The 21,554-nt window shown below is 38.1% G+C and overlaps 1 protein-coding gene across 3 annotated transcripts in view; it reads right to left on the bottom strand.

Annotated features, from left to right (window-relative positions):
• ARHGEF38 (Rho guanine nucleotide exchange factor 38) overlaps positions 1 to 21,554 on the bottom strand; it is a 58,371-nt gene that overhangs the window by 30,869 nt on the left and 5,948 nt on the right. For 2 of the 3 annotated variants that reach the window (XM_058193638.1, XM_058193639.1), the window contains exons 1-3: positions 9,091 to 9,250; positions 6,360 to 6,483; positions 3,133 to 3,280 (exon numbers count right to left, since the gene is read on the bottom strand). In XM_058193638.1, the coding sequence (XP_058049621.1) occupies positions 3,133 to 3,280; positions 6,360 to 6,483; positions 9,091 to 9,204 (386 nt within the window). In that variant the 5' untranslated portion in view covers positions 9,205 to 9,250. Of the gene's footprint in view, positions 1 to 3,132; positions 3,281 to 6,359; positions 6,484 to 9,090; positions 9,251 to 10,769; positions 10,961 to 21,554 lie in introns of those variants that run through there. The other variant, XM_058193640.1, reaches the window with a different exon arrangement.

Below are 21,554 nucleotides of genomic sequence, written 5' to 3'. Positions count from 1 at the left end.
TCCAAGGTCCCTTCCAACTCTGATGTTATGTTATGTTATGTTAAATAACTTCTAAGTACCGCTTGGTTGAAGAACAATGGAGGATGAGTTAGATCGTGCAATTTTCTAAAAGGTGTTTCACTTTATTGAGTCCTCAATCAATTATTTGTCAACCCTGAAGCTGGCCTGACTGATGCCATTTTGAGACTTCAGTACTGACACACTGGAGAAGTGGGATGGGGGGGCGGAATATAGATAGTTGGGGCATTGTACTCAAAACAAAATACTTTCTCTTGGGAACCAAGGACTTTCCCGCAGGTGCTTGGAAGGAGCGAACTGGAGTCACCTAGCAACTGCACAATATCCTGATTGGACCATGTGATTGTTTTGAGAAAGTGGAAAACTTTTACTTTTAATTAGGTGAAAACCGTGGGAATAATCAGAATCGGTTTTCATCAGCGTGTGCCAATATGACATATCCAATAAACTTATTCTTTGAGGAATCTACCTGTCTCAGAGTTTTGTTTGATAGGGGTATGTTACTTGGAACCCTGGCATTATTCCTTTCCAATCTACTTCATGAAGCCATACATTCCATTTCCCTCTAAGAGTCAAGCAAAGCACCCAACCTTATGGCTTCACCTCACTGTCTTGTATCAACTCTTCCAAAAATTCCAAAAACTTGAAGAGGTTAATGCCCAGGTGCTTCCATTCCATTGCTGGAATTTTCACAATCCCAGTAAATAGAACTGTGGTGTAGTACTTAAACATATGAATTCTTGGGCCTTATTGCATGAATAATAAGGAAACCTATTCTTAATATTCATTTTTGGACTTTGGGGAAAGAAATGATGAATTGAAGAAAGCTCTGCTAAAAGTGGAACCAACAACTGCAATGGAATGAAGAATTGGCAAGCGGACTGGCTCTTTGCAATTTTCTTCTGGATGAGGAGAATACCTGAAATTACCCACAAGTTCTCCTTAAAGTTGCTCCTTGTGAGGAGACTGCAAGACAGTGGTCTTTGGCATGTTTATGTTGGGGGATAAGGGAATAGCATCTTCCTCGACCCATGGTTGGCACCTTTAAAGGGCATTGGATTTACATAGTTTTCTAATCACTTTTGGAAATTGCTTGTTAACTGTTTTTCGGATATTAGAAATCTTTGGATTGACACGTTTTACAGTGCCAGGTGAGTTTCCTTCAATCTTTAGCCACAGACATTTTAAGTACAAGTTTAAAGACTTACTGTATTTTTTGGAGTATAAGATGCACCTTTTTCCCCCCAAAAAGAAGGTGAAAATCTGGGTGCGTCTTATACTCCGAATGTAGCCCAACCCAGCTTCTCAAATGGAGGTTTCAGAGGCTGAAAGAAACTTCAGAAAAGAAGCCCCCAAACAGAGCTTCAGAAAAGAAGCCCCCAAACAGAGCTTCAGAAAAGAAGCTCCCAAACAGAGCTTCAGAGGCTTTTTTTCTGAAATTCTGTTTTAGAGGCTTTCAGAAGCAGAAAAAATTTTCAGAAGCAGAAAAAAAAGCAAAAAAAAAGCACGGCACAGAACTCACAACCAAGGAACCTGTGGGAACAACTGATTGGGGGGCCAATCCACTTGCCAATCTGCTTTTTTCTTATTTTCCTCCCCCAAAACTAAGGTTTATACTCTGAAAAATACGGTGATTTTTTTTTTTAAATCAACAGCAAAAGGGTAATTAGAATTTTGATTTTGGAAGGTTACAAATAGACCAGATGAATTTGAAGTAAGATTTTGGAATTAATTATGCCGAATCTTTCCCGTGGGAAAATACTTTTGCTTTGAATTATTTAAAAAAACATACCACTAATAAGACTTTAACTAATAGACAATAGAGGGAACTGGAAGGAACTAAATGTTACAATCAAAGGAGATGAACACTCAACTTACTAATACAGAATGAAGCAAAATATTTTAACATTAAACATATTGGGAAAAAATTTTTTTGAACAATCAATTAGTTTTAAAAGTATGAGCCTCTATGGAATATATTTAAAAGATGCTATGGGAAGCAGAACATGTGTTACCAGATATTATGACAATTGATTTAAATTTGATTTTAAAATGACAGGTTGTGACATGGAAAAATATGTTACACTGGACATATAAAAAAATTGGCTGATAACTTAATAATGAAAATGTACTGTAGATACAAATAACAAACCAAGAGATAATTTGCCTACAAAAGAGGTTAAATCTTTGAAGAATTTTATTTTTATTTATTTATTTATTTATTTTGTTGAGTACATATTTGATAATATATATAAGTATAAGCATGAATTGAATACATAAAATGAATACAATTAAAGGGAACATTAGGACAGGGACATTAGGAACTGGATGAGGTCAACAGAAGACAGTCTTAGGTTAAAGTTTTGGGGGTTTGGGGATGAGACCACAGAGTCTGGTAGTGCATTCCAGGCATTAACAACTCTGTTTACAAAAAAAATAAAAATGAAAATGAAAAGAAATCAAATTCCAGGACATTATTTGAAGAGACTAAAGATCAAGATTATTAAAAGGGAGGAATATAATGTTGATTTATTTGATTAAGGTTCAATAAATATCTTGTTATCTCTGATAATCTTTAATGGACTTTTGCTGATCAGTACTGAAACAATTAGGCTTTAAGGATTGTTTATAGATAAGATATGGGATATGAGAAAAAGAGATCATTGTTGTATTTTATGAGAAAGTGATGTTATTGAAATTATTTATACTTGTGATAAAAGGGTAAGTCATTTGTTTATATATCTTTTCTTTTTTTCTTTCCTCTTTTCTATTTTTCTTTTCTGCACTTTATGTTTTATTTTTACTCCTTCGTTTTTTAGTTTGTATTAGTTTATCTTTATAATAATAAAGTAAAAGTAAAATAAAGATAAGAAGTAATATTGTATTTTTGCTAACATTTTTAATTTTTTGAAGTCATGCAAAAGGAATCAAAAACATTAGATAAATCTAATCAAGTAACTTCTTGAAAAAACAGGAACACCCTTAATAAAGCAAACTCTTGAAAATATAATCCCCTCCAACTCTCACATAATTTAGGATTTATAATAAACATTAGCTCTCGCATATGTCATACAATAAACAAAAAATGAAAACAATGTTTTCTAAAAATCTTACTTCAAGGACTGTAGACAGTCTTTTATACATTGTTTCAATTCCTCGTCCTTTTCATAAAATTCCAGAAGAAGGTGAGCATCATCGTGATGGTAACAGTAGATTTTGTATGCTTCTTCTAGTACATCTTTAATCTGTAGAAAAACTTGACCTGGGAAAGCAAAAATACAGATAAGTCCAAACAAAACCACTGTCAGATGATACACGGTCTCCTTAAAATTTGTAACGATATATATTGTATCCGCTAAAATCTGCAGGACACTTAACAATTGGTCTTGGAAATTCTGTTTCCTGCTTTGTCTACCTAGGAGTTGGAATCTCAGTTGGCCTTGTGGTAGCGCTGCAATTATCGAATATTGCTCTAAACCAGGGGTGTCAAGCTTGATTTCAATTATGCCGCCTTTGGTATGACCTGAGCATAGCTCATAAAATCATCTGCTACAATGTCCTACCTGTCAATGACTACTTCAGCTTCAACCACAACAATACACCAACACACAATAGATACAAACTTAAAGTGAACCGCTCCAAACTCAATTGCAGAAAATATGACTTCTTCAGTAACAGAGTTGTTAATGCCTGGAATGCACTACCAGACTCTGTGGTCTCATCCCAAAATCCCCAAAACTTTAAACTAAGACTGTCTACTGTTGACCTCACCCCATTCCTAAGAGGTCTGTAAAGGGCATGCATAAGAGCACCAGCGTGCCTACCATCCCTGTCTTAATGTTCCCTTTAATTGTATTCATTTTATGTATTCAAGTCATGCTTATATATATATATTATCTAATATGTACTCGACAAAATAAATAAATAAAATAAGTAAATAAAATAAAATAAATCATTCTTGGTTTGTTCAATAGTCACAATAAGGGTGGGAGCCCAGTGATAACCAGCTTCAGAGCACACAGAGACTTTGTCTGATTTTGAAACACCAAGCTGTTATGAAAGGCAAGCCCTAAACAAAGAAAAGCACATACCAAAAAGGAAGTCAATCTTTGACTTCTTGAAAGCAACTAGAAAGAAACTTCCTGAAAGAATTTACTTCCCATTAAGAGTTTGATGCAGGTACAGAAATGGGAAAGCATAACACATGGTCTCATTTGATACCTCAGCTGCAAAAATATATCTGTAAAAAGCAACACCTCTATGCAATGTATTTATTTCAGCTTCTAGCTAATTTGGGGACAAAACAATTCAGTCTTTGATTTTTCCTTTGTGTCTAGTAACTAAGATAAATGCCAAACACAGAAAGGTGAACTCGGTTGACAAGAGGCTAAATGCACAGCTTTCATTACAGATAACATGCACATGGATATGATTAAATGGAGCCATGTCCTTTTTACTGCATGCATAAGAAAAGGAAACCTTCTCTTTCCTCCACCATTCACATCATTTACTTTAATAACACTACTAAGAATACCAATCAACAACCTACCAAAGGCCTTCAATCAGAGTGTCCTTGGATGCTGCAGAAGACTGTCTCAAAAAAGCCATTCAACTTATAATTAGATATAATGAAACATGATTATTTTTCTACCTTGTTGCTTCTAAACCAGGAATCATATAGCAACTCTTACAGTCAACAATAATATACTTGCTTCTTCTAAAATTAACTATACATTGGCTGGTTTCATTAATCCCTTTAAATCATGAAGCACTTCCTTTTGTCTTAGTGTTCTGTGTCATTTGTGCTAAGATCTAACTTTAGGGTGCGACATCTTGTTTAAACCCAGCCAATATCCCAGTCAACAAATCATGATTTGTTATGTTTTATTTATTTATTTATTTATTTTAAAAAAGACAAAACAAAACTCAGAAAGCTACAGGTTACATAAAGCACTGTGGACATTTTGATGCTTTTCCACTACAGCATAAGTTTGATATATTTATGAATTACATCTTCAAACTCAAATGCTCCAAAGTAAATCTTGCTATCTTCAGATCTCTAATCATAATTTGGATGTCAAATTTGAACCAGATCTTCACCCTATATTTGTGTGCGTGTGTGTATGACATGTGCAAGTGCATGCATGTTCATGGAAGTGAAAAACTGATTCAATGTGACTAAATCTTCAGCTTTGGTTCTGTTTAGGATTTAGATGGGTGATCATCTGAAATCTAAGAGCTACAGGCTAGATTTGGAAGTTGAAAAAGCATAGGAGGATGACAGTGACAAATTATTCCTCATAGCAAGAAAATGTTTGAATGTGTTCTAGGTATATGTCCTAGACCTAGCCCATTCCTCCTGATCTAACATATTATTTATAGAATATTGAATTACATCATAGCATCAATGGTAACCAACTAAAAGATCAAAAAGTTATTTAGCTTTTGCATTCATAGGAAAAAAAGTAAAAAAACACTACAAAACCCACCTCAAACAATAAAAAAAGCTCAGGATGAAATCAGACATTGTGAGGAATATTAGATATTATAATTCAGAAATACATGGAAGGTCAGTTATGTTCGCTTTTTATGACATCAAATAAAGCACATTTGAAAAGGGTTAAATAACACAGTCCAGTCACCTGTATCCTAGAAACTCCTAGAGCCAGTCAATTGATCTGTTTGCATATCCTCTAAGAAAAAGAGCTACAAAGCAACCCTCTCCATTACAGAACATACGTGACAGCCAAGTAATATGACACACAGCTCTTGACAGCCACATCCTGAGTAAGAGGTCAAAAAAGGGAAGATGACTTTTTACAGTGCAAAATACCACCCATTTGTTTCAGTCCCAGATAAAAGTTCTGCTATGTGTTGCCTTTTTAGGTCCCACAAGAGGATATCTCTGCTCTCGAACACTGATTGGCAAACAGGCCTACTGTTTCCAGCCTGACAAATCGGGAAGGGCCTAGTAATGACAAAGCTTGCTAGAGGTATTCTGATGCATGGGACCTTCCCACATCCTGGGGCCAGGGCTCTCCAAAATAAAATATATTTGACCCAGTTAGTACAATTATATGCTGCTGGAAGAGCATCGGTAAGAAAGTCTGATAGGAGCTGTTGCCACCTGGATTAAGTTAGGTGTGTATGATGTTGCCAGTTGATTATGGGCCTGATTCTCCATCTTTCATTTGCACACTACTTGGAATGGTAGTTTGGAAAAATAAACAGGTAAATTTTGACTCTGGCTGGGGCAATGGGCAAATTATTGCAGCATTATTATTACAATTATTGTTATTACTGCAGGTAGCACTGTAGAATTCAGGAAGACAACAACATACCAATTACTTGTATGGCTGGTTCCACATCTGATGTTGCTTCTTCCAACAATGACAACAGTTTGGATGATATTTCATGGACCGATTCAATGTTGCTGAATAAGCTGTCCACATCAAGTCGAGCAATCTAATGAAACCAAAACAATGGGCAAAAACTTGAAAAAAATGGGATGCTATTATTGTCAACCTACTCTTTTGCTCAGAAACACACTCTACATACTCACTTTTCAAAGGGTTTTCTCATGATCAGATGAAAGAGAGATTTACCATAAATAAAAAGACAATTGGAATAACAACAAAATAAAACTGAATTTGAAATAATTCTCTATAAATGATGACCATATAATAAACCAAAATGTATACATTGCTACTAAGATTTGAAACCAACAGATTAAAGAACTGGATTGAAAAGGATTGAATATTTTTATTACAATATAAATACATATAAGAAATATGTAAAAGAAATATAAATGCAAATATTTTCAGCTGATATATTTTCATGGCAGGCTATATATAGGTCCATCTTCATTAATTTTTTTAAGCTGTGGAGTCAAAATCATACTGGGTGGAAAACTATGGAAGCTGAAGGTCAATACAACTAAGTAACACAAGGTTGGAGAATGGCCAATGCTCTTTCCCTCCCAGTAACCTCCCAGTAAAGAAAGTTTTCCTATCTTAAGGTGTCTTTCTTTCCTATCTTTCTCAAAGAAAAATGTGATAAAACTAAAGGTAATAATGTAAATAATTTTGATTATCTTGTTATTGTTGTTAGTTGCGAAGTTGTGTCCGACCCATCGCGACCCCATGGACAACGTTCCTCCAGGCCTTCCTATCCTCTACCATCCTCTGAAGTCCATTTAAGCTCATGCCTACTGCTTCAGTGACTCCATTATCCATTGCTTGATTATTAATTCCTAATGGGCTATAAGTTATCCCTTTTTGTTGCAATGCTATATAGAAAGCAGCCATTCAATCCACTTAATAAAAAAAATGTGCAAAAATAATTAAAATGTGCAAAAAATAAAAAAAAATATTTTTTTAATAAAGCGGGCTGCCTGTTTTGCTTGAAAAACAAAACTCAGAATGTGCTGTTTAAGTGGTAGCCAGACGTTTCTGAAGTGCTGGCTGAACAACAAACTGACAGAATAAAACCTGCATGAAAAGATATAATTGTAATAAGCACTTCCATTAGCATCACTGTCTCAGATGTAGTACCCTGCAGTCTGGGTCTACAAAGCAAATTATTATAAAATATTGTCAGCTACCTGCATGGGCAAATGCAGCCTCTATGTCTCTCTGGCTTTATTTATTAAATTTCTGCGCTGACCACTTCAACTAAGTGACTCTGGGTAATTTACAACAACATAACAAATAAAACCTGAACGAAAGCACAGACAAAAAGTTAAAATTTATAAGCTTGAAGTGAAAGTCAAAGTTAAAAATCCAGAAGGCTAAAAAGTTAGAGTGTGGGAGTGCCCTCAAGCCACCAGCTGCCCCCAGAGTTGCCTCACACACTTCAGAAGACTGAAGCGGGGTGAAATCTAAATTTTTTCCTGGTTCTGTGGGCGTGGTTTAATTGGTGGGTGTGGCTTGGTGGTCAGGTGACTGAATGGACATGGCCAATAATAATAAACAATAAAAATAAATAAAGTATACAAAACTTGGGAGCGCACCGGTCTACCTTCTTTAAAAATAGAGGCACTGGTCTACTAGCCGCCTACAGCGCTGATCAGCGGCAGTCATTTAAGGCCATTTGCAGCTATATCACCACCAAGAGCTTCAGGGACAGAGAAGCGGAACAGCGAGGCATGGGGGTGGGTGGGGGGGCAGGGATTTTTGCTACCGGTTCTCCAAACTACCCGCTCCCATCACTACCAGATCATGCGATCTGGTCTGAACTGGGAGCATTTCACCCCTGGATTGAGGGTAAAATTTCGAAAGAAAAGGGGTAACAGCAGAGAAGGCCCTCCTCCTGGTCCAACTGGTTTTGCCAGTTGAAACTCTTTGACTAATGGTATATGAAACATGACCTCCCTGCTTGACTGGGTGGGATGGGTTGATGTAGTTGGGATGATATGTTCCTCAGGTTTTATTTATTTAGCATATGGCACGTGTTAGCCAGGATCACCAAATGGCGTGGCTGTTGCTCAGGTAACCTGTCCCTTGCCATGAAGTGCTTTAAAGGTGATGATCAACACCTTGAATTGGACCTGGAAGCAAACTGGGACCTAGTACAGCTCAAGTAGTAGAGACATTACATGCGCACATGCATTTTGCATGACACACCACCGATTAACTGAATGTTGGCTTCCTCAATTTGGTTTCCTGTGTACACACAACTGACTGAACCATAAATTTATCACTAAGTTCTCACATCATACTAAGTAAATTTCAATTACCTAGTTTATGCTTCATTTATCTTGTGAACACAACTAGTTTCTCTTTCTTCTGGACCCCGCTGGCCAAAACTGTTTGGCCGACATGATCCAAAGTAGTACCTTTTCACTGGAGTGAGTGGGATGAGTTATGGGGTATGGCAGTTCCTCAGATATCCTGGACCCATGCCATACAGGGCTTTCAAGATAATGACCAACACTTTGAATTGGAACTGAAAGTAAACTAGCAATTGCATCTCGCTTCTTTGCTTTTCTCAAGTAGAAAAAGAGCAAAAAGGAAGGGAGGGAGGGAGGGAGGGAGGAAGGAAGGAAGGAAGGAAGGACCAAAACTTCCTTACCTGCCTTTTTTTCAAGGGCTCAACCACTATTCTGATGCAGAGTTCCAGATCACTAAGATAATCTCTTTCCGTTTGGAGTATTTCTGCAATTATCTTTTGCCTTCTGACCATCATTCGCTTAATCAGCTGTTCTTCAGTTTCCAGGGGTAAACCAACTGGTCCTACAGATCCTGCATGGGGTGCCATCTTTTCTGTAAACAAACAAACAAACAAACAAACAAACAAACAAACAAACTTTTGTTGTTTTAAGTTAACAACTTGTTTAGGGCTAAATGACCTACGCAAAGGAACAGCTGCACATGAGTATGGCACACAAATCCAGAAGGCTAAAAAGTTAGCGTGTGGGAGTGCCCTCAAGCCACCAGCTGCCCCCAGGGTTGCCTCACACACTTCAGAAGATTGAGGCAGGGGTGAAATCTAAAAATTTTCCTGGTTCTGTGGGCGTGCCTTAATTGGTGGGTGTGGCTTGGTGGTCAGGTGACTGAATGGGCATGGCCAATAATAATAAACAATAAAAATAATAAAGTATACAAAACTTGGGAGCGCACTGGTCTACCTTCTTTAAAAATAGAGGCACCGGTCTACCAGTTGCCTATTAGCCGCCTACAGCGCTGATCAGCGGCAGTCATTTAAGGCCATTTGCAGCTATATCACCACCAAGAGCTTCAGGGACAGAGAAGTGGAACAGCGAGGCATGGGGGTGGGTGGGGGGGCAGGGATTTTTGCTACCGGTTCTCCAAACTACCCGCTCCCATCACTTCCAGATCATGCGATCTGGTCTGAACTGGGAGCATTTCACCCCTGGATTGAGGGTAAAATTTCGAAAGAAAAGGGGTAACAGCAGAGAAGGCCCTCCTCCTGGTCCAACTGGTTTTGCCAGTTGAAACTCTTTGACTAATGGTATATGAAACATGACCTCCCTGCTTGACCGGGTGGGATGGGTTGATGTAGTTGGGATGATATGTTCCTCAGGTTTTATTTATTTATTTAGCATATGGCACGTGTTAGCCAGGGATCACCAAATGGGGTGGCTGTTGCTCAGGTAACCTGTCCCTTGACATGAAGTGCTTTAAAGGTGATGATCAACACCTTGAATTGGACCTGGAAGCAAACTGGGACCTAGTACAGCTCAAGTAGTAGAGACATTACATGCGCACATGCATTTTGCATGACACACCACTGATTAACTGAATGTTGGCTTCCTCAATTTGGTTTCCTGTGTACACACAACTGACTGAACCATAAATTTATCACTAAGTTCTCACATCATACTAAGTAAATTTCAATTACCTAGTTTATGCTTCATTTATCTTGTGAACACAACTAGTTTCTCTTTCTTCTGGACCCCGCTGGCCAAAACTGTTTGGCCGACATGATCCAAAGTAGTACCTTTTCACTGGAGTGAGTGGGATGAGTTATGGGGTATGGCAGTTCTTCAGATATCCTGGACCCATGCCATACAGGGCTTTCAAGATAATGACCAACACTCTGAATTGGAACTGAAAGTAAACTAGCAATTGCATCTCGCTTCTTTGCTTTTCTCAGGTAGAAAAAGAGCAAAAAGGAAGGGAGGGAGGGAGGGGAAGAAGGGAAGGGAGGAAGGAAGGAAGGAAGGAAGGAAGGAAGGAAGGAAGGAAGGAAGGAAGGAAGGAAGGAAGGAAGGACAAAAACTTCCTTACCTGCCTTTTTTTCAAGGGCTCAACCACTATTCTGATGCAGAGTTCCAGATCACTAAGATAATCTCTTTCCGTTTGGAGTATTTCTGCAATTATCTTTTGCCTTCTGACCATCATTCGCTTAATCAGCTGTTCTTCAGTTTCCAGGGGTAAACCAACTGGTCCTACAGATCCTGCATGGGGTGCCATCTTTTCTGTAAACAAACAAACAAACTTTTGTTGTTTTAAGTTAACAACTTGTTTAGGGCTAAATGACCTACGCAAAGGAACAGCTGCACATGAGTATGGCACACAAATCCAGAAGTTTGCAGCCGATATTCTATCAATGGTCATGAACATGATCTAGTGGCTTATTTTATGCCCAGCTTGGATTTAGCATTGTATGCAAACATGTTTATTGGCTTAGTTTATACATAGCGTAGCACTAAGCCATACTCTGATTTTCTTTGATTAGATTCATCAGGTAAAGCCAGTTACTACAACTTGCTGACTGCGAATTAATGGCATAGCACATTGTGAGATCCTAACTACTCAGGTGTTGTTCCATAAAATATGGTTAATGAAAACATGGTTTGGCTGAATATATTCAACAGGAACTTTCATATAGACAAAACAGATGTTTCTGAATTCAAAGTTAAGTACAGGTAGTCCTCGTTTAGTGATTGCCTCATTTAGTGATACTTTGCAGTTATAACAATGATGAAAAAGTAACTTTATGATCAATTGTCACATTTACAACTCTCACAGATCTGCAAAGGAAAGCTGAAGTAAGATCACAACGACAGTTGCTGTTTCACTTAATGCCCGCTTCCCTTAATAACCAAGTGATCAGTCCCAATTGTAATTGCTAAATGAGGACTACCTGGACACATTTATGGCTAGTCTCATGAAATGAAAGGTAATCTTACCTTCCTGTTTCTTTCCTGAGCTTATGTTATACTGATCTTTCTGCTCTAATACTTTGAAACAATACTCAGGATATTCAATATTATTTTTATACACTTATTTGGACTTAAGACTTCAGTCTTCATTAAGTGAAATGAACACACAGGTTTATCTACCTGAATCAATACTGTTGTTTCTCTCTTTCCTCCTTCCATCCCATTTATTGTTTTCCCTCCAATCTGAATTATATTTTTCAGTACAGAAAAGTATTTTCTTTATGTTACTTTATAAAGCACAAGTAGTGTAAATGAGAAACACTTATTGTCAAAGAGAAGGCCTTATTTTGTATTGCAAATGTAAATTAAACATTTGAAAGTAAGTCAATAGGGACGTCCACAAAATATGCTTTAAAAAAAACAGTATTGCAACAAAGGTGCAATTAAAGCTCTGTCTATATTCTCTGTCAGACATAACTGTAAATCACTTCCCATCTGTTCCAGTACTTCATTTTATTTTTAAATTTATATTTTTTATCCCACATTTATTGTTTTTTTAGAAATGATTCAAGGCAGGGAACATACCTAATGCTTCTTTCTCCTCCTATTTTCTCTACAACCACAACCCTGTGATGTGAGTTGGAATGAGAGAGAGTAACTGGCCCAAAGTCACCCAGTTGGCTTTCATGCTTAATGCTGGTCACACCATAATACAGAAGAATGCTGGTTAGCTGTCATATAAGCCACCTAAAACAGTTATCTGCGTGAAGTATACATTAATTTATTAAATTTTAAGGCTGATCAGCAGCTTCAGTTTTCCAATAAGAAGAAAATTGTGTTTAAAAATGCAGTGTTAAACAAATCAATGTAATAAAACCACAGGAAACATTCATACAATTAAAAGCAACAGCGCCATTCCTAAAATGCCAAAAACTAAAGAGATAATCATCTCTGTTACTGCGGTCCTGGTAATTAAATCCCAGTTCACTTCTATAAAAGACTTTGGCACTAGTGGGGTGCTTCTATGATCAGGTGCCATTGTCACTGTTGGACCATTGAATCTATTTACTTCCCAATCACCTGTAGTACAGCAAAAAAGGGCTGATTTTATGAGATGGTACATCTGGGAGTCAGAATTTCTGCTTTTCCTGATCTCTTCCAGTCTCTGTCAGCATCTGATAAAGTTTGTGCTGAATAGCCATTGTTGACTGGGACTTCCCATTGTTGAGTTCCATCCACTCACCTGTAGCAACTGCAGGGATATTTTTACAAATCAAGAAAAACTGAAGGTGGAGCCAAGACTGGATTCTGCCCACCACCTTGAAGGAATTCTGTGGGATTTACGTTCGCAGGCTGAGAACAAATAGCAGTCAGCCTCGAAATGTTTCTTAAGACAAGGAGAGTGAAAATTGAAAGTAAATTGGACTCATTTTGCCATGTAGTAAAATGTGTAATTTTATTATCTTATCCACTTTTGAAGATTAAACATTTTAATTATGACTTAGAAGAAGTTTGGATGAATGTTGATGCTTAGCAACCATTTAAAATAAAAATGGACCCCCCACCCCAAGAGCTATTTCCTAAGAAACTTTGAAACTTTGACCCAATTTCAAAGTTCCAACACCCACAACCCCTGCAGTCACATGATTACATTTTGGGCCCTTGGCACCCTGCCCACATTTATGACTGTTTGCAGTGCCCCACAGTCATGTGACTGTAATTTGTGATATATATTGCCGGATATTAGTGATTACTTTGGTATAATGGGTTCATTTAAGGACTGTGCCGTTTGTTTAATAATTACGACATTCATTTAATGACTACGGCATTTGTTTAACTGCTACAAAAAAGATTGTAAAATTGGGCACAGTCACAGACCCGCTTAATGACCAGCACGACTTACAACTGTAATTCTCGGCTCTCTTAAAATCATGAGTTGAGGAGTACCCCTCTCTCTCTCCCTCCCTCTCTCTCTCTCTCTCTCTCTCACACACACACACACACACACACACACAGAGAGAGAGAGAGAGAGAGAGACAGATCTACAAAAGAGAAACATCTTCTGTAACACATATAGGATTTCATGTCCAATCTGTAGGGATACAAATATTGTTATGTTGGGAGTAGAAGCAGGGGTGAAATGTTACCGGTTCGCTCCGGTTCGGGTGAACTGGTAGCGATAAAAACTACCTGTTCAGGCGAAGAAGTAGTAAAAAAAAAAAAGCTACCGCTTCGGTTGAACTAGCAGTTTAAAAATCTACCAGTTTGGGCAAACGGTAGTTTAAAAAAAGCTACCAGTTCCTCCGAACCATATTTCCGATGATCAGCTGTGTAGCAGGGTTTAGCTTCGCGAGAAAGCAGGAAATCCTGCTTTCTAGTGAAGCTAAATCGTGCGCCACAGCTGATGCCCCCTTTGCTTTACTTACCTTCCCAAGCCTCCTTTTGGCAGGGTGCGTTTGGTGCACACTGTGCATGCGCACGCAGCATGAGTTTGGCACGTGGCATGCACGCGCGGCCAGTGAACTGGTAGCAAACCACTTTGGATTTTACCACCGAGTAGAAGGTGCAATTTCTACATTCAGATAAGATTGGGGATACCAGGGGAATTGCTGAAAATGTTAAAGCATGAAATTTGGACAAATGTCTCTGAGAGCCTATTGCAGATGCAAAGCAGGAAACCACCTCTCTCTCCTTTGTGTTCTCAGCAGAGAACACTGGAAGAAGGTGAGATTAGCTGAGGCCACCTTCTGTTGTGAAATACAACAGGAGCTCAGCTTGCTTGTCCTTGGAGGTGCCAGGTTACCTGCCTGTCAAGCTCTCCCTGGAGGAAAGACATTACAAATAAGAAGCCTCAGGGAAGCATAAAGAAAAGCTTTGTGTCAGGAATCGGGCTAGATTTTAATAATAAAGCCATTTCCTACATTTTTTTAAACAGGTTCAAAGGAAGAGAGGTCTGTCTGAGCAAGGGGAGGACAAAGAAAAGGGCAAGGGAGGGCAAGTGGGTTGCCAGGTGGGAAACTCCAGGTTAGGCAACATTTCTGTGGGAATCTGCTTGAGAGATTTGTCTGAGAAATGGCAAGAGCTCAGAAAGGCCCTGAGGGAAGGCTTCTACAGAGGAGAAATATTAAGGGCGTTGATTTTCTACTCTTTTAAAAAGAGGAATTAGTATATTGCAGAGGAATATACTTCCAGTCTAAATAAACAAGCTCAATTTTAAAGAACTCAAAGATCTTTTTTTAAAAAACCCACTATACTCCTTTGATAACTTAATATTTGAAAATATATATGAAAAGATAGATATATTTGTCTAGCCATTTTTTTCCCAATTTTTTTTTTTGGCAAGACACATAGTTTACAGGAAAATCAGCTTTCGTGACTTGTGTTTGCAGGTTAACATTAATTATTTGGTGCTTTGAACTATATAAAATTTATTTCACTGGTAACATGATCAGTTAAATTTCACTAATTTCTCCTAGAATGTAGTCTTTAGCAAGCTATTAGTCTACTGGCCCTTCTCGCTAGTACTATAGTGATAGGAATTATACATCCTAATACATTCTGGTATTATTTATTGAATTGGCCACAAATGATTAAGGTCATAAATAATCGTATCTATCAACTATGATTTACCAACCTGCCCTGATTTGGTTCAACCAACTTGCTAATCCAAAAGCAAACTAACTACATCATTAGTTTAACGTGACATGGGAACCCAGTTGACTACCACCAACAATCCAGGGTGTCATATAGAAGTTTTCCAACCTTAAATATTTATTTTCTTACGTCTACAACTTTTACACTGCCTCTGAGCAATATACCAAGATCTGCTGTGACACACTGTGCAGACAAATGCATAATAAATAATCAAAAGAATGTAAATCCAAAATTGCATTATCTATTATTATTATTAACAGTTACACGTTCACACAACTGTTACAAGTTTTTACCAGCTTGTAAAGAGGCACAAGAATAGGAGAAACCTTTGGGAGGGGGAAGTGGGGAGGGTTAGCTATTCTAAAGGAAGAAGACTGAAGGACTCCATCTTTCTCTTTCTTACTAGGAAATCTCTCTCTCTGATCATTCAGATTGGGCAGACAGAAACTTTATGAAATAGAAAACCAGACTCTGAACCACAGAAGATCTTGTGGAAGTATCAGAAATTTAATCTGAGATCGTCTGCATGAAAAAAATATGCACTGTGCCCTAAGTTATGATTTTCCTTTCCAAGCTGAAAGAATTCAGAATTCTGGACTAGGAGAAATATAGGGAATGAACACAACTGGAAATCATAACTAAATAGAATTCATTTGCAGAATATCCTATACACATGCACAGACATCATTTGCGCATATGCATTGCACGCATGAAAACCATGTGCATGCACAGATGGTGCAATTGTGCGCATAGCACACAGGGGAAGCCACACAAAACCTGCATTCATGCACTCATTTGAATTATATCCAAGTTACCTTTAGGAGACACCAACTCAAGGACTCCCCCTGTATTTTATCCTTACCATAGCATTCCTCTTGAGGTAGGTTTGGCTAAAAGAGACTGACTAGCTAAAATCATCCAGAGAGTTTTTGGGACTGAAGGTACATTTCAACCTGGTCTCCTTATCCTATACCAACATCTTAGACACTATAACCCCTGGCCACATGATGAAAGAAGGACACTATTAAAATAGAGAGTAATTCATTATATGTATTTAATCAATCAAATAATATTAGGAAACAGTCAATATAAATCTTAAGGATACCAGCAACAAGTTATAGTCATACAGTCATAAGTGGAAAGAGATTGGTGATGGGAACTATGAAACGATTAATAGTAGTGCAGATTCAGTAAATAGTCTGACAGTGTTGAGGAATTATTTGTTTAGCAGAGTGATGGCCTTCGGGGAAAAACTTCTTGTGTCTAGTTGTTCTGGTGTGCAGTGCTCTATAGCGTCGTTTTGAGGGTAGGAGTTGAATTGTAGGAATATATGCAAATTTTCCACCTTCTCAACTCCTATTCATAAATGTCCTTCCTTCCTTCCTTCCTTCCTTCCTTCCTTCCTTCCTTCCTTCCTTCCTTCCTTCCTTCCTTCCTTCCTTCCTTCCCTTCCTTCCTTCCTTCCTTCCTTCCTTCCTTCCTTCCTTCCTTCCTTCCTTCCTTCCTTCCTTCCTTCCTTCCTTCCTTCCTTCCTTCCTTCCTTCTCTTTCTTACTAGGAAATCTCTCTCTCTGATCATTCAGATTGGGCAGACAGAAACTTTATGAAATAGAAAACCAGACTCTGAACCACAGAAGATCTTGTGGAAGTACCAGAAATTTAATCTGAGATCGTCTGCATGAAAAAAATATGCACTGTGCCCTAAGTTATGATTTTCCTTTCCAAGCTGAAAGAATTCAGAATTCTGGACTAGGAGAAATATAGGGAATGAACACAACTGGAAATCATAACTAAATAGAATTCATTTGCAGAATATCCTGCACGCAGCATACACATGCACAGACATCATTTGCGCATATGCATTGCACGCATGAAAACCATGTGCATGCACAGATGGTGCAATTGTGCGCATAGCACACAGGGGAAGCCACACAAAACCTGCATTCATGCACAGATGGTGCAATTGCACACACAGCGCATGGGGGGGCCATGCGAAAGCCGCACACATGTGCAGATGGTGTGGTTGTACACACGGCGCACAGGGAGGAGCTGCATGTTAGCGCGGATAGCACTCACGCATGTAAAGTACGTACATGTTCGGCACCTGGTGAGTAAAAGGTTCGCCACCACTGTCCTATAAAGTATGCTTTAAAATGTTTACGCAAATGAACTACAATAGAATAGAATAGAATTTTTTATTGGCCAAGTCTGATTGGACACACAAGGAATTTGTCTTGGTGCATATGCTCTCAGTGTACATAAAAGAAAAGATACCTTCATCAAGGCACAACATTTACAACACAATTGATGGTCAATATATCAATATAAATCATAAGGATTGCCAGCAACAAGTTATAGTCATACAGTCATAAGTGGAAAGAGATTGGTGATGGGAACTATGAAATGATTAATAGTAGTGCAGATTCAGTAAATAGTCTGACAGTGTTGAGGGAATTATTTGTTTAGCAGAGTGATGGCCTTCGGGAAAAAACTGTTCTTGTGTCTAGTTGTTCTGGTGTGCAGTGCTCTATAGCGTCGTTTTGAGGGTAGGAGTTGAAACAGTTTATGTCCAGGATGCGAGGATCTGCAAATATTTTCACGGCCCTCTTCTTGATTCGTGCAGTATACAGGTCCTCAATGGAAGGCAGGTTGGTAGCAATTATTTTTTCTGCAGTTCTAATTATCCTCTGAAGTCTGTTTTTCTTGTTGGGTTGCAGAACCGAACCAGACAGTTATAGAGGTGCAAATGACAGACTCAATAATTCCTCTGTAGAATTGGATCAGCAGCTCCTTGGGCAGTTTGAGCTTACTGAGTTGGCGCAGAAAGAACATTCTTTGTTGTCCTTTTTTAATGATGTTTTTGATGTTAGCTGTCCATTTGAGATCTTGCGATATGATAGAACCCAGAAATTTGAAGGTTTCTACTGTTGATACTGTGTTGTCAAGTATTGTGAGAGGTGGAAGTATGGAAGGGTTTCTCCTAAAGTCTACCACCATTTCTACGGTTTTGAGTGTGTTCAGTTCCAGATTGTTTTGGTTGCACCACAAGGCTAGTCGTTCGACCTCTTGTCTATATGCGGATTCGTCATTGTCTCGAATGAGACCAATCACTGTTGTGTCATCTGCTTAACAGTAGCTTAACAGATGGATCATTGGAGATTCAGTCATCAACTATGTGTCTGAATTATCATAGATTATAGAATTCTTTATTGGCCAAGTGTGATTTGACACACAAGCCACTTGTCTTGGTGCATATACTCTCAGTGTACATTAAAGAACAGATACATTCTTCAAGAATCATAAGGTAAAACAATGATAGTCGTAGGGAACAAATGAGCAATCAAATCATACTAGGAAACAGGCAATATAAATCTTAAGGATACCAGCAACAAGGTTACAGTCATACTGTCATAAGTGGGAGGAGATGGGTGATAGGAACGATGAGAAGATTAATAGTAATGCAGACTTAGTAACTAGTTTGACAGTGTTAAGGGAATTATTTGTTTAGCAGAGTGATGGCCTTCGGGAAAAAACTGTTCTTGTGTCTAGTTGTTCTGGTGTGCAGTGCTCTATAGCATCGTTTTGAGGGTAGGAGTTGAAACAGTTTATGTCCAGGATGCGAGGGATCTGCAAATATTTTCACGGCCCTCTTCTTGATTCGTGCAGTATACAGATCCTCAATGGAAGGCAGGTTGGTAGCAATTATTTTTTCTGCAGTTCTAATTATCCTCTGAAGTCTGTGTTTTTCTTGTTGGGTTGCAGAACCGAACCAGACAGTTATAGAGGTGCAAATGACAGACTCAATAATTCCTCTGTAGAATTGGATCAGCAGCTCCTTGGGCAGTTTGAGCTTACTGATTGGTGCAGAAAGAACATTCTTTGTTGTCCTTTTTTAATGATGTTTTTGATGTTAGCTGTCCATTTTAGATCTTGCGATGATAGAACCTAGAAATTTGAAGGTTTCTACTGTTGATACTGTGTTGTCTAGTATTGTGAGAGGTGGAAGTATGGAAGGGTTTCTCCTAAAGTCTACCACCATTTCTACGGTTTTGAGTGTGTTCAGTTCCAGATTGTTTTGGTTGCATCACAAGGCTAGTCGTTCGACCTCTTGTCTATATGCGGATTCGTCAGTGTCTCAAATGAGACCAATCACTGTTGTGTCATCTGCTTAACAGTAGCTTAACAGATGGATCATTGGAGATTCAGTCATCAACTATGTGTCTGAATTATCATAGATTATAGAATTCTTTATTGGCCAAGTGTGATTTGACACACAAGTCACTTGTCTTGGTGCATATGCTCTCAGTGTACATTAAAGAACAGATACATTCTTCAAGAATCTAAGGTAAAACAATGATAGTCGTAGGGAACAAATGAGCAATCAAATCATACTAGGAAACAGGCAATATAAATCTTAAGGATACCAGCAACAAGGTTACAGTCATACTGTCATAAGTGGGAGGAGATGGGTGATAGGAACGATGAGAAGATTAATAGTAATGCAGACTTAGTAACTAGTTTGACAGTGTTAAGGGAATTATTTGTTTAGCAGAGTGATGGCCTTCGGGAAAAATCTTCTTGTGTCTAGTTGTTTGGTTGTGCAGTGCTCTATAGCGTCGTTTTGAGGGTAGGAGTTGAAGTTGAATTGTAGGAATATATGCAAATTTTCCACCTTCTCAACTCCTATTCATAAATGTCCTTCCCTTCCTGATTGACTCATGGATTTGGCCATGACTGATTTAATCATGATATGATTAACACAGTGGCTTGGTTTACATATAATTCTAATTCATAATGATGGTCATAAAAGCAGCATTAATGAAGGAAGCAAACCATATCACGAGTTTAACACAATGGGTGAAACACCTTATGGAGAGTGTTTCACCTCACAAACAGTAATAATGGCTAATGCAAATAGGTAAGTTCTCTTTGAACAGAATTGGGAAACCTTGCTAGTCTTAACCTCATTAATATAACTGTTGATGGAACTAATTGAAGGTAATGTTGTGAGAATTTGAGGGGGAATGCAACTTCTGATTTCTCAACTGCATTTCAAAGATATAAAGAGTTCAGAGGTAATTCTGGCTTAGTAGCTTTCACATAGTTCCTTGTTATCTGACTCCCTTCAGAAGAAAATGCATGAAATGTATGCCATCTGAGAAAGCTTCCCCTCAGTATCAGATTTCCCATGTATTTCAGGCAATGAAACATTATAGTCACTATAACCTTGCACAAATCGCTAGAGAATTTGACACTGCTCAACCATTATCAATCCTATCAACCGATACCTATTTAACTAATCCAAAACTCCCAAGTTTTTTTGTTGAACCAAATATTGCAAGTGGCTATGAAAAAGACACCTAAGTTTTACAGGAAATATTTGATTTCCATTCCTTGACTTTAGATTCTTTTAATGATTGAATGAATGTTTTCTGGAATATTGGAAAAAAATCAATTAATTTTTTTCATCAAAGATGAAATAATATCCTTATTGTGAATGCTTCTGATGGGCTCAGGTGGGTAATGACTCTGCTACCTTGGTTGTGAATTCTACAGTAACTACATAAAACAATCTCTGAATTAATTCTGTAATATAATTCCTTCCAAAATGTGATTCCTGTAGCATCTTCAGAGGATACTTCTCCAAAGCATGGTAACCAAAAAATATTAATATTCTAAATCTTCCAAATAAAATATAAAATGATTCATTCCTATAGCAATAGGGCAAAACTGTGAATCATTAACTGAAAATACACCAGGATCTCTATACTGTTAAGTGCAAATCTTCTCTACTATATTTGCCAACAATAACCATTTATAACCTTCAAATAACTATAAGATGGATAAAAGGATAGTTTAAATACCCATCTACCGGTAATCCAAGAACAGCCATTTCAGTTAGGCTCTGCAGCATAAATTGCAGAGGAATTATTGAGTCTGTCATCTGCACCTCTATGATTGTCTGGTTTGGTTCTGCAACCCAACAAGACAGACACAGACTTCAGAGGATCATTAGAAATGCAGAAAAAAACAATGGCTACCCACCTGCCTTCCATTGAGGACCTATATACTGCACAAATCAAAAAGAAATATTTAACAGACCTCTCACATCCTGGACATAAACTGTTTCAACTCTTACCCTCAAAACGATGCTACAGAGCACTGCACAACCAAACAACACAAGAAGTTTTTCCCCCGAAGGCCATCACTCTGCTAAACAAATAACTCCCTCAACACTGTCAAACTAGTTACTA

Source organism: Ahaetulla prasina, chromosome 8, assembly GCF_028640845.1.
Source record: "Ahaetulla prasina isolate Xishuangbanna chromosome 8, ASM2864084v1, whole genome shotgun sequence".
Taxonomy (NCBI): Eukaryota; Metazoa; Chordata; class Lepidosauria; order Squamata; family Colubridae; genus Ahaetulla; species Ahaetulla prasina.
Note: the sequence above shows the minus strand (reverse complement) of the source record. Positions and strands in the feature narration are given on the sequence as shown.